This window comes from Phascolarctos cinereus, unplaced genomic scaffold (genome assembly GCF_003287225.1).
Source record: "Phascolarctos cinereus isolate Bilbo 61053 unplaced genomic scaffold, phaCin_HiC Scaffold_9;HRSCAF=440, whole genome shotgun sequence".
NCBI classification, from domain to species: Eukaryota; Metazoa; Chordata; class Mammalia; order Diprotodontia; family Phascolarctidae; genus Phascolarctos; species Phascolarctos cinereus.
The window spans coordinates 230,374,353-230,386,674 of NW_027556402.1; the positions used below are offsets into that span (position 1 = coordinate 230,374,353).

At 38.3% G+C, this 12,322-nt stretch overlaps 1 protein-coding gene across 3 annotated transcripts in view; it reads left to right on the forward strand.

Moving 5' to 3' along the window:
• The window catches only part of PRRG4 (proline rich and Gla domain 4), a 30,916-nt gene extending 18,884 nt beyond the window's left edge, over window positions 1-12,032 (forward strand). For all 3 annotated transcript variants that reach the window (XM_020963952.2, XM_020963954.2, XM_020963953.2), the window contains exon 6: window positions 7,208-12,032. In XM_020963952.2, coding sequence (XP_020819611.1) covers window positions 7,208-7,439 — 232 coding nt within the window. In that variant the 3' untranslated portion in view covers window positions 7,440-12,032. The remainder of the gene's footprint in view (window positions 1-7,207) is intronic.
• Window positions 12,033-12,322: the final 290 nt, after the last annotated feature.

A 12,322-nucleotide genomic window follows, 5' to 3' on the forward strand; every position in this document is an offset into this window, starting at 1 on the left:
AGTGAACAATTCCCCCTCTTGATGTTTCAATGTCTGCCTCGATAGTGTTATAATCTATTGCTTCCATTAAATTTTAAGTCAAGGAATAATAAGATGTGGGATGACCTTCAATAGTTCACATAGATCCCATTCCAAATAATTCCAGAATCCATAGAGTATCTGGGGATCAATCTATCAAAGCATACAAAATACTTGTAGAGATATAATTACAAAGTACCAAGTCTGAATGCAAATCGAAGCATACTTTTTTTAAAACTTTCTTTATTTTTCTTGGTTTTTTTTCCTTTGGTCTGTTTTCTTTCACAACATGACTAATATGGAAATATGTTTTGCATGACTGCACATGTATACCCTATATCAAATTTCTTGCCTTCTCATTGAAAGGAGAGGGGAGAGAGGGAGAGAATTTGGAACACAAAATTTTAAAAAACTAATGTTAAAAATTGTTTTTATGTGTAATTAGAAAAAAAATTAAATATTTGATAACAAAAACAAAGTACTCCTTAAAGAAAGAGAACAAGAGGAATATTCTGTGCTTGTGGCTGGGTCCTGCTGTGCCAGTATAACGAAAGGAGTCCATGTAGAGTAAAAGTCAGAAGGATCTGTCCCGCAAATGTTTCTTTCCACCCACCCATGCCTCCCAATCTGCAGACCTTCAACAGTTTTCTTCAGTTTGTGAAATTTCCATTGGCCCCCATTTGATAGTTAGCCATTTTCAGCTACTATAATGCCATTAAACTGCTATTGCTTCTGCTGCTATAAATTGTCCATTCTACCAGGTATAGCCTCACCACCAACTGGAGGCATCCTGGGGATAGTAGAATGTCAGCTTCTTTAGGGCAGGGGACTTTTGTTTGGGGCTTTTTTATCCCTTGAATCCCTGGCCCAGGGCTTTGCTAGGAGTACAGCCTGATAAATGTGTGTTGAATTGAATTGAATGGTATGGATATACTAGAAATATAATGAGAAATGGGAGACATAATGGGGAAGTAGACAGCGTTCATCTTTTAAGAGCCTCTTTACTTCATCCTGGGTTTTTTTTTTTACCATATTCCTCTATTCTCATTCATCAAAATACCTGCAATGTTTTCTGCTGAGGGAAAAAAATGGCCCTGTCCTCATGGAGCTTCCTATCTAGCAAGAAGAACATGAAATATGCCCACGCCCCTCTCTCTTTTCTTCCCTCCTTACTCTTATAATAAGAAAACATTTTTGTATCACTTTTAAAAGTCACATCGGCACATATGGTTCTGTTTCCAACATTTACAATTATTTGAGTCAGATGGTCTAGCTCTGGTTTAATTTGCTGCCACTCATACACATGCCTGTTACTTTTTTCTTCATTTTACACCTTTCTTCGATTTTCTCCCCTTTTTATCTTTTCCTTTTCCCCTCCTCTTCCTTTCCTCATTTTTTATTCCTGAAGTGCTCCTTTTTTTTTTTTTTTTGGTTAGGCAATGGGGTTAAGTGACTTGCCCAGGGTCACACAGCTAGTAAGTGTTATGTGTCTGAGGCCAGATTTGAACTCAGGTCCTCCTGAAACCAGGGCTGGTGCTCTATCCACTGCGCCACCTAGCTGCCCCCCTGAAGTGCTCCTTTCCTTGTGCCCCCCATATAGACCATGACAGGAAATATGTTACAGTGGTCATGAATATCTTTATTCTGTGTCGATTACAGGATACATCTAATTAGCTGTTTCACCTATTTTGAAAATTATATCCTTTGAGCTTCAGCAGAGTTAAAGTAACTAGATATTTTATTATTGGGGGGAGTAGTAAGGTGGTTGGACTTGGCATACCAGGGGGCTAGTACCAACTCTGTACCAGTCTCATGACTATAGGCAGGTCCTTAAATCTTTCTAAGCCTCAGGATCTTCGTCCTATCTGTAGACCTCAGGTTAAGAAGACTGGCGCCCCACACCCCACCCAATCTAGAGGAGCCTATGCTGATGAAACCATGGCCCTTTTGTTTTATTAAAATGTTTGTGTGTGCTAATGGGAGACAGCCAGAGGAAAGACAGGCAGCCTTCCCTCCTTCTTGGTAACACATGTATTTCAGTCGTGGCCTTCAGGAAACAATGCCCCACTTTGTGTTATCTAACCCAGAGGAGCAACTCAACTGGCCGAACTTTTGACCCAAGGAGGAGGAGGCCGGCCCTAGGCCAGGTCTCTGGGAAGCTATATTAGGCCAGTGGTTGTGCTGTTACATTCCTTAAATTAAACCTGAATTTGTCCTGCTTGTTTCACTGAAGCTTGGCAAGGGACAGCCCTGCCTATACCCTCTGTCTTGGGGTTGTGGTGAGATATCTGGGGAGGCTTTGGTGTCATTGCACCCAGACAAGTCTTGCCCAACTCTCTCAATGTTCAGTAGTGTCCTATGAGCTCCTTTCACCCCAGCTGGGCTGCAGCCTCCTAACAGGACCTGGGGTTTTGTGGGGTTTCCCAGGGCTGGGGAGATATCTACAGTTTGAGACTAGAGGCTGAGGTTCCCCATCTGTGTCTCAGTGGTTTGTTGTGAATGGGTAACAGCCAATATAAATTTTAAGTCCTAACTCCTTCCTGGGTCCCCAGTTACACTGTTCATTCTTTCATTGCAATCCTATTTGTGTAGGGTTCTTGGGAAGATGAAGGGCAGAGGATTGCTTTGAGATAAAAGTATGCCCTGACTTTGAAATCAAATATAGGCGAAGTTTAAGGATTTTTTGAAAAAACCCAGAAAGGTTAATTGGCAGAAAGTTTGGGGAAAACTATGGTATTCAATGCCTACTTTTTTTTTTGAAAGTTGAAATCAGAACATTATTACATCATCTTGGCAATAAACACATGCCAGATAAATGGGTGCTATAAGACCATTTCATTTCTCAGTTGCATTGGGGAGAAAGTGCCTAATGTGATGTCCTTCATTTCAAGATGGGAAAACTATGAATTCATTTAAATAAGCCCATACTAGTGTTTCTAGAAAATAATATTTAGAATGTTTTTTTCCCCTTCTACTCACAATGGATGTGTGATGTTGTGCAGAACACTGGAGCCATTCACTGACTTTCTGATATAATTGCTCCCTTGTTCTCACAATGAAAAGGCAGATTGCTTTAAGATGACTTGTAATTAAAGCACAACCTGGAATGTGTTTATGATAAGGACTTGTCACTTGCTTGATCCAGCAGCTTAGGGCAAAGAAGTTCTGTTTGTTTGCCTTATCTGACATACCTGAGCTTATGGGCAAACAGAAGGCTTGTCTCCCTCCCAAATGGAGGGCAGTTCAGCTCAAGTGAGCAGGGGATGAGTAGTTATCATCAAGACATTCCAGATTTCTGACAGAAGAGGAATGTGTGCTAAGCCTTCTGAACACACTTGTACTAGCCTCACCAACAGTCCATTATCAGTTATTCCAGAGAGGATTAGCCAGTTTATGAATTAGCCAAGACTTTGCCTCTCTTCTCTGTCTGTCTGTCTGTCTGTCTCTGTCTCAATCTCCCTGTTTCCCTCTTCTTCTCCCCCACTCTCCACTCCCTCTGTGTCTCCTCCTGCTCCTTTTCCCTCTTCCTATCCCTCTCTCCTTCTTCCTTTTCCTCCCCTCATCCTATCTCTGCCTCTCCCCTTTAAAAACAGTATTCATCAATTCCTCCCAAAAAAGAATAGCTGACATGAGGTAATGGTTTGCAATTTTCAAAATCCTCACAGTATCCTAGAGGTAGGTCTGATACAACTTGTAGTGTCTCCATGTTACAGGTGGAGAAAGTGAGTCCCATTGAAGTCAAGGATTTGCCTGGGAAGTGGTCAAACAGGGCTTGGGACCTCAATTGTTTCCCTCTGTGTCCACTGTTATTTCTTTCCACAATGTCCCATTGCCTCTTACCCTTCAAAGGCAAGAGAAAAGAAACACAAGTCAGTGAATTTATTCCTTATTAGATCTGATTAGGAGGAAATTGTACTCATCAGCCAATTCAAGGATTAAAAATTGTCTTTGGATTTTCAGTATCCAGTTTCAAATGACCACAGTTACATCACTGATTAGTCCATAAACATATATCAGTCAGTCAACAAACATTACCTGCTGTGCTAGGCACTGGAGACACAAAAAGAGGCAAAAGACATTCCTTGCCCTCAAGGAACTTATAATCTAATCATTAAATGGAATTAATTTACTTACAAGTAGTTGGGGAGAGGCTTGAGTACCCTCCCATTCAACAAATCACTCATCATAAATTATAAATTGTGTGTTTAAAATGTATACATCAGAAGGACTGAGAATAACAACCATAATCATATTAATAGCTGATGATAGTTCAAAACACCAGGGCTGTGTTTCATATCAACTACTCAATAAGTGTTAATTGATAATACATTTCAAGTGGCCGAACCCTCTGCTAGATACCAGGTGGTGGGATAGGGGTCAGATATAAATAAAGATCTCAGAGTTTAGACCCAAGGTTCCCAAGGTTGGTGATACTTCCCCCTGGGGGAGGTGCTGGAACAATCCAAGTAGGGCAGTAGTAGCCTCGACTGCAATGGTGGTGGGGGGGGGGAAGTTAAATAAAAAAAAGGGAGCCATGGAAGCATAAGGTAAAAAGAGAAGATAAGAAAATTTTGAAAAACCATTGGTACATGTTTTATCTGTTGTGCAACAGAATTAAAGTCATAGTGATTACATTATTTTCAAAATAAACACTCAAAATGTAAGTTATAATCCATCAGTGGTCAAGTCTGCTGACAGGTCTTAACAAGCATGTATTGGCAGGCGAGTCTTCCGCACACTGTCAGGAAGTCCAGCATGCATCAGCAGGAATATGCACGTAATGACTTGTTTACAATACAATACCATATGGTTACATGACACAATATTGCATCATCAAAATTTCAGTGCAGGGAAAACCACACATTTACAATAAATTATTAAATTTAAGATGTGTCATTTTTTTTAAAAACTTTTTTGAAATGAAACAAATTTTTAAAAAAACTGTTAAAGAGTTTTTTAAAAAGTAGATTTCCAAGGGGCATTGAGTAAATTTTTTTTTTTTGTAAAGGGGGAGGTAGGCCAAATAAGTTTGGGAATCTCTGATTTAGACAAAGCTAATGCATGAAATAATACAAAGTCAAGTGTTAAACTGTATGGTAGGGACAGCTAGGTGGCGCAGTGGATAGAGCTCTGGCCTTGGAGTCTGGAGGACCTGAGTTCAAATCTGGCCTCACACACTTGACATTTACTAGCTTGTGACCCTGGGCAAGGCACTTACCCTGATTGCCTCACCAAAACAAAACAAAACAAACAAACAAACAAACAAAAAACCCTGTATGGTAGTGGTCATCCCTGACCACTTCAGACCTTATTTTTCTCTTTTTTTTTTTTAAATTAACTCCACTCTGACACATACTGCCTGTGTGGTCCTGGGCAAATCATTAACCTGAATTGGCAGAGGAATTTTTTCATTGGGTGTACCCTATACTGGACAGCTAGGTGGTGCAGTAGATAGAGCACTTGACTTGGAATCAGGAAGACTCATCTTCATGAGTTCAAATCCAGCCTCAGACACTTACTAGCTGTGTGACCCTGGGCAAGTCACTTAACCCTGTTTACCTCAGTTTCCTCATCTGTTAAATGAGCTGGAGAAAAAAATGGCAGACCACGCCAGTATCTTAGCCAAGAAAACCCCAAATGGGGTCACAAAGAGTCAGACATGACTGAAAATGACTGAACAACAAAGTGCCCTATACTAATGAAATCATAATACTGGGCCAAAAAATAGTAAGTACAGATTACAAGTCCTATAGGAGTTGAAAAGAAGAAGAAAGGATTACAGAGACAAAAGAGATCTCTGCATACTACAAAGACATGGAAGAGGGATTAGTCTGGGAGCAATTTGCAGATTGAATAAAAGTTGAAAGAAGCCAAAGGCAGAGTGGCTGCTCCAGGGATCTGAGCTGTAACACCTTTCATCAAGCCAGGTTTGGCTTGATATGATAACTGCATGATAACAGTGGTTGAAGAGGGAATGAATAAAGGGAAAGGTCAGTGGACAAGATCTAATTATTAAAAGTATAGCTAGAGCTGAGACATTAGAGGTTATCTCATCAGAACATCACCATTTACATCTGAAATCCAATGCTGTCATTTTATAGATGAGGCAACTGTAGCCCAGAGAAATTAAGTGACTTGCCCAAAGTCACAGAACTATAGAATAACTGTTATTGTAACTAATTGTTCTATATCATTATAACTAATTGTCATGAAGAATTATATTGTTGATTTTATAACTAATTATATTACAACTAATTATGATTAATTATAATATGAATGCTCTTATTCATTATAATAAAATTCTGATTATAATAATAACAAAACAATAGCTAGCATTTATATAGTGCTATAAGGTTTGCAAAGCACTTTACAAATATTTTCTCATTTTATCCTCACAACATCCTGGAAGGTAGGTATATTACTCCATTTATAGATGAGGAAACTGAGGCAGACAGAGGCTAAAAGACCTGCTCAGCTCATGCTCATAAATGTATGGGGCAGGATTAGAATTCAGAGCATTCCCATCTCCAAATCTAATGTTCTCTCTATTATACCTCCTAATTGTCTCCATCTTTTACTATAAAAAACACACTCTTTGATATGAGAGGCAGCTAGGTGGCTCAGTGGATAGAGCATTGGATTTGGAGTCAGGAGGACCTGCATCCAAATCTGGCCTCAGACACTTGCCAGTTGTATGGCCCTGGGAAAGTCACTTCAACCTGTTTGCCTCAGTTTCCTCATCTGTAAAATGAACTGGAGAGGGAAATGGCAAACCGCACCAGTGTCTTTGCCAAGAAAACTCCAAATGGGGTCATGAAGAGTCAGACATCACTGAACAGCTAACCAACAAACAAATTGATATTAGAGGATACCCCCAATCCATACCTTCATGGAAGGATTGGAAGTGGGCGGTCCACAAGTGCTACACATTGTACATGTTTTTAGATTTTTTTCAATTTATCCATCGGTTGCACTGGATTTTTTTTCCTCTTTAAAAGTACTATTTGTTATATGGAATGGCTCTCTAGGAAGGAGAGGGATACTGGGGGTAGCTATGATGATATAAAAAAAAAGACATCAATAAAAACTTAAAAAAAACACCCCACACTCTTTGACTTGGAAATGTCATCAACAATGTCTGTTATCAGCATGAAAATGAAATCGATGCTATTGATGTGTCTCTGTTTAGTTCCTCAGCTGTCTATATACGAACTGGTCGACATCATCCAACTATTATCTTTAGCAGACAAGAGGAATCTGCCTTGACCCCATCACCTCTTCCATTGGAGGACTCAGGACTGCCTTCTTATGAACAAGCTGTGGCATTGACTGGAAAATATGACGTGCCTCCTCCTCCATATCCTGGACCAGCAAGAGGGTTTAAGGTGTTTAAAAAGTCTATGTCGCTACCTTCTCACTAAATCCAATATCAATGTGGGACATGGATGTTTATCCAAAGAAGGAGCCATGATTTGTTTCTCCAGTACTTTCAAGTGCTAGCCATTTCACTTTTGTAAAGGTATTAACAGCAAGTGGCAATAATGATGGCTGTTCATTTGCTCCAGATATCCTGACTTTTATCTCTGACATCAGAATAATGAGTGAATTGGCTATATTTTTTTGTGCAGTTAGGAGGCAGGCACCAGCTAGATCACCAGCCCACCTAGATTAGGCAAAAGCTCACTAATTATAATGTTCTGAAGGAAGAGCAACATACCCACCATCCCAGAAAAGGTTCTGGACTGGTTGTGTTGAGAACTGAACTATGTAATACAAGAATTTCTTTTGCTCTGAGTCATCTTCAGTCAAGACACCAATATTTTGTCCTCTGTTTATTTTAACTCTCCAGCGAAGGAGACTTTGTAAAAAGTTTTAAAACCCCATGATAAATCAGTGGCCCTTAAAACATAAAGAGAATCCTGATGATTATTCTATATGAAATAGCACGTGATGTTGCTTCTAGGTATTTGTACTTAGAGATTATATCAGCTATACGTGAGTGGGGAGAAGAAAAGAACATCTTTTTTCTTCTGATTAAATGGCTGCTGCCATTAGAACTTGGAGGGCAGGGGTACAGTGACACAAGGTTGTAGATTTGTTAGCTGGCTACTATACTTCTAGTTCTTTTCTATAACCAAAAAAAAAAGCCTCTGTGACCCAGAATCTCTAAAGTCTGTATGAATCTGCTTGTCCCATGAGGAAATAGATAGATTCTGTCTACATATATGCTTGGTTCATATGGGATTATTCAGGTTGGGAATTTTATTCTAGCTCACAATTAATAGTTTAATCCAGAAGGGATAATTTATTTATACTCTTATCATCTATGTTCTGGTTAAAGATGTGTTTAATTTTGTCACCAGTGACCCTTTGCATCTCTGTGATATGTTTTCTCAGGCATTAAGGCATACTTAAAATGATCATTTAACTCAGATTCCCTACAATCCTCTCTTCTGTTGTCATTATTTCTTTAAAGACTTAAAGTAACTTGAATTCTCTATATATAGATGTATAGATGTACATATTTTCCCCCTGTGGGGTGAGTTCAAACAATAGCATATCCCTGAGATGGGAAACAGAAGATCCTATTCCTTAAATATTTGTCAGTTATTACCTTATTTTTTTGTTTTATATGATAATTTACAGGGTTTTTTAATAGAGGGAGGCTGCAGTCCATGTCAATTTTGTAGTGAATGCTAAACAAAAGTAGTACTGTTGGTTCCAGGGGTGGGGAAGCTGCAGCCTCGATGCCACATGTGGCCTTCTAGGTCCTTGGGTGCTGCCTTTTGACTGAGTCCAAATTTTATAGAACAAATCCTTTTATTAAGGGGATTTGTTCTGTGAAGTTTGGATTCAGTCAAAGGGCTGCACTTGAGGACCTAGAGGGCCACATGTGGCCTTGAGGCCACAGGTTCCCTACCCCTGTATATAAATTACACATAAGTTGGAGGGTTTTGTATTCTTGGATAGTAAGATCTTATTTAACATAGGCAAAAATTAAGATCTTTGCCATTTTAAACTTTGTAAGGTTTTGTACTCTCGGCATCTTTTTCAGAGTCCCTTACATTGTATGGCCTACTTGTCACTAACTTACTCACAGAATGTCAGAGGTAGATGTCTCACATCTTCCTTGGACAGAGGAGGAAACCGAGACCCATAGAGGGGAAAGCACTTGCCTAATGTTATCCGACCCATAAGTGGCAGAACCAGGAACTTCACATTTAATTTAAGAAAAGTAGCCTTTTCTTTATGCTACACATTATGCTATTCTACCAAAAAGTACCATAAATAATTATGTACTAATTTTACATACTTTTTCTTCCATTAGCATAAAGACTTTTTATAAAACTTATTTCTTTCCCACAACCTCTCTTTCCGGCCTTTGACAGTAGATAAGCTAATACAACAGATGTCCTGCAGAGGGACCAAAATCTCCCAGGGAGTTTGGGACAGGACTGAAATAGAAGGTTTTCTCCAAGGCCCCACCTTGCTCACAAGATCACACATTACCTAAAGGTATGTTAGGACAATGTGTCCTTATTTGAAATTGACAATTAAAAGGTGCCTTTCCCCTAAGTGACAGTAGGAATTTTTCTTCTGAAATTTTTTTGAGTCCTGCCCACTGACACATAAGCTCTTAGTACAAATTAGCTTCAGAGCCTCTAACTTTCTCCCTGCTGTACACAGTTGTCACTTATCATTTATCATAAAACTTTAATATGAAATCATCTCTGATTCATTCTCAGAGGAACTGTGAAATCCATGGTGTTTGTAGAGTATCTCTACAGTTCATGATAAGAGGGAAGACCCCAATTGACAAATGGCTATATTAAATGGCAACATTTCAATAGTAACATTATAATTTTAAAAATTTTACCGTATTGCTTATTTTTATTCCTTTCTGTTGTTGTTGGTTAATATTAACTATGAGATCCCCATTGTTTCAAAATGCTATCTCCTAGAGCTCCACTTAGCACAAGATTTCACAAATAATTAGGGCTGGGGTTTTTTGTTTTGTTTTTCATTTTTAATTAGAGGTTGGATGGAATGAAGGCTTTGTATCAGTCTGATTGGAAAGAGGCTGATAAATCATAGCAGCATGATAGTTTCAGTGTAATGATGCTACCTGGCCAACCAAGTCTAGGAGATAAGTGATTCACTTTCAGAAAGAAAAACTCTTTAAAAAAAAAAAAGAATACTATTTGTGTTCTATTGGCTCTTTCCAGCTGTCTGTAAATTTCTAATAGAGAGCATAAGAAACTAAAAAAAAGTTTAAATGAGTAACTGTTGTATCGTCATTTGTTATTGTGTTCTAAACTACCACTGTATATGGGGATGAGGGTAGGGGAGGGCATAGGAGCTGGGAGGGTCTCGTCCCTTATTTGGGACTCCTTCAGCCTGTTTTGTCTTTGAAATTGCAACAATGTATTCCCCTCCAATAAATTATGAGTGTGTATGCTTTTTATGTGTGTAGGAAATTGAATTGCTTATGGTTCTAGGTGCCACACCAGCAGAACTAGAAACAATAATTCCTTGAATTGTTCCCCAAAACTTGTTTCCAGAATTCCATCCCAGCTCATTCTTGCATTTTCGACGTGGGGCATTAGTTTCTAGGATAAGGAAGATGGAAGAAAAACTCCTTTCCATGATTGTTTTTACATCTTCATTGAATTTGTGAACTCATCTATCATACCAAGCCATTAATTGGATACGAAACAACTTAGAAATATGTGTTTATGTGTGTATATATGTATGCGTGTATAAAACTATGTATATATATGACGTGTGCAGTTGATTCATTTTCTTAGGGGTGTTTGTCATTTCTGGGGATAAAAATTCTTCATGATATTTAGCTAAGTTAGGTGGTATGATCTAGATGCAGCTGGACGAATGGGCCAAAGCCCATCTCTTCTGGGCACTAACTCAGCCAGTCAAATAATATTGTAAGTGCCCACCATGTATAAAACCTTGGAACAGATGGTTCTGTTGGATGACGGGACTTCCATTATAACAGGCAGTGACTAAAGTATCATAACATGAAACAATAGGGATAAAGACTGAACCTGTGATTTCATTGATGAGAGAGAACTCCCACATGAGGAAAAACAGGAAACAATAGGTTTACAAAAATGGATAACAGGGTGAGCTAAGAATTACATGAATTTAAAAATTTTCCAAATGGTTTATTTAAAAAATATGACCCAAAATGTTACCAATTTTATCTTCCAAAGATTGCAGGTACTACATATTCAGATACTTTAATGAGGGTATTGAGTAATGCCCATATTACAGGTCAATCATGTCAATAAGAAAACTGAAGACTGACCTTAATTATTGACTACCTCTCTGTTCCGAGGGGAGTCAAATATTCCTCTGGCAGGATTTTGTCCTTACTTTTCAGTGTGTATATTATTAGAAGAGAAAACCTAGGATGGGGGGAAGGGGAGGAACTGAGGATGGAAAAGCTTAGCTTTCAGTGATAATTATATTCAGTTTTTTAAAGACAGAGGCTTCCACTTCTGGACCTTTCTCAAAACTAGCCTCATGTTTTAAAGACTTCATTCAGGAGGAGGAGGGAGGAGATTTATATACCATGTACTTAAAAATAAAACTTGCAAAATGGTGACAAATCACAAAATCAACTGTTAGTAAAACATTTTAGTTCTGAACTCATTTAGAATGGATCCATTTGCCATGTTTTCTATTCAGTTGCATTTTGAAAGACTGTATTTCTACATTAGTGTAACCTGATGCTATAGAAATTCAATTTTTATACTTTTTTCTAATGTAATGATATGCTGTGCTGTGTACTTCCCTCAGAAATTTCTGATCATTTTTAAATGTTTCTCTTTGGTTATGTAAGGTAGTCTGCCCAATGTTTACTGGTATTTTTATCTACTAGAACAATGAATTTTTAAAAAAGCATGCCTTCCCTCAAGTCTTCATTGTATCATAAATTATCATTTCTTATTGTGTACATTTTTGTACCTGTATAATAAACTTGGTTTGCATTAGCATTTTGTACTAAGTAAATATTTATTACTTATTGTAGTATTTTAGTAGCTTCATTTTACTATTCTATTCTTTGCTATTTAAAAATTTTTTATTTGGTACAAGGTGTCACCTAAGTTTGAATTTTGGACTCACATTGAACTATCTGTAAGGTACAGCTTCAAATCAGCCTGTGGGGACCAGTATGGTGAGTACAGCTGATTCAAGAGCGGACACTCAGTAAGAAGGTCTCTTTGAATGGTTTCAAGGTTGAATATTGATGCATCATGGATGGAGTGCAGGACTTGACATT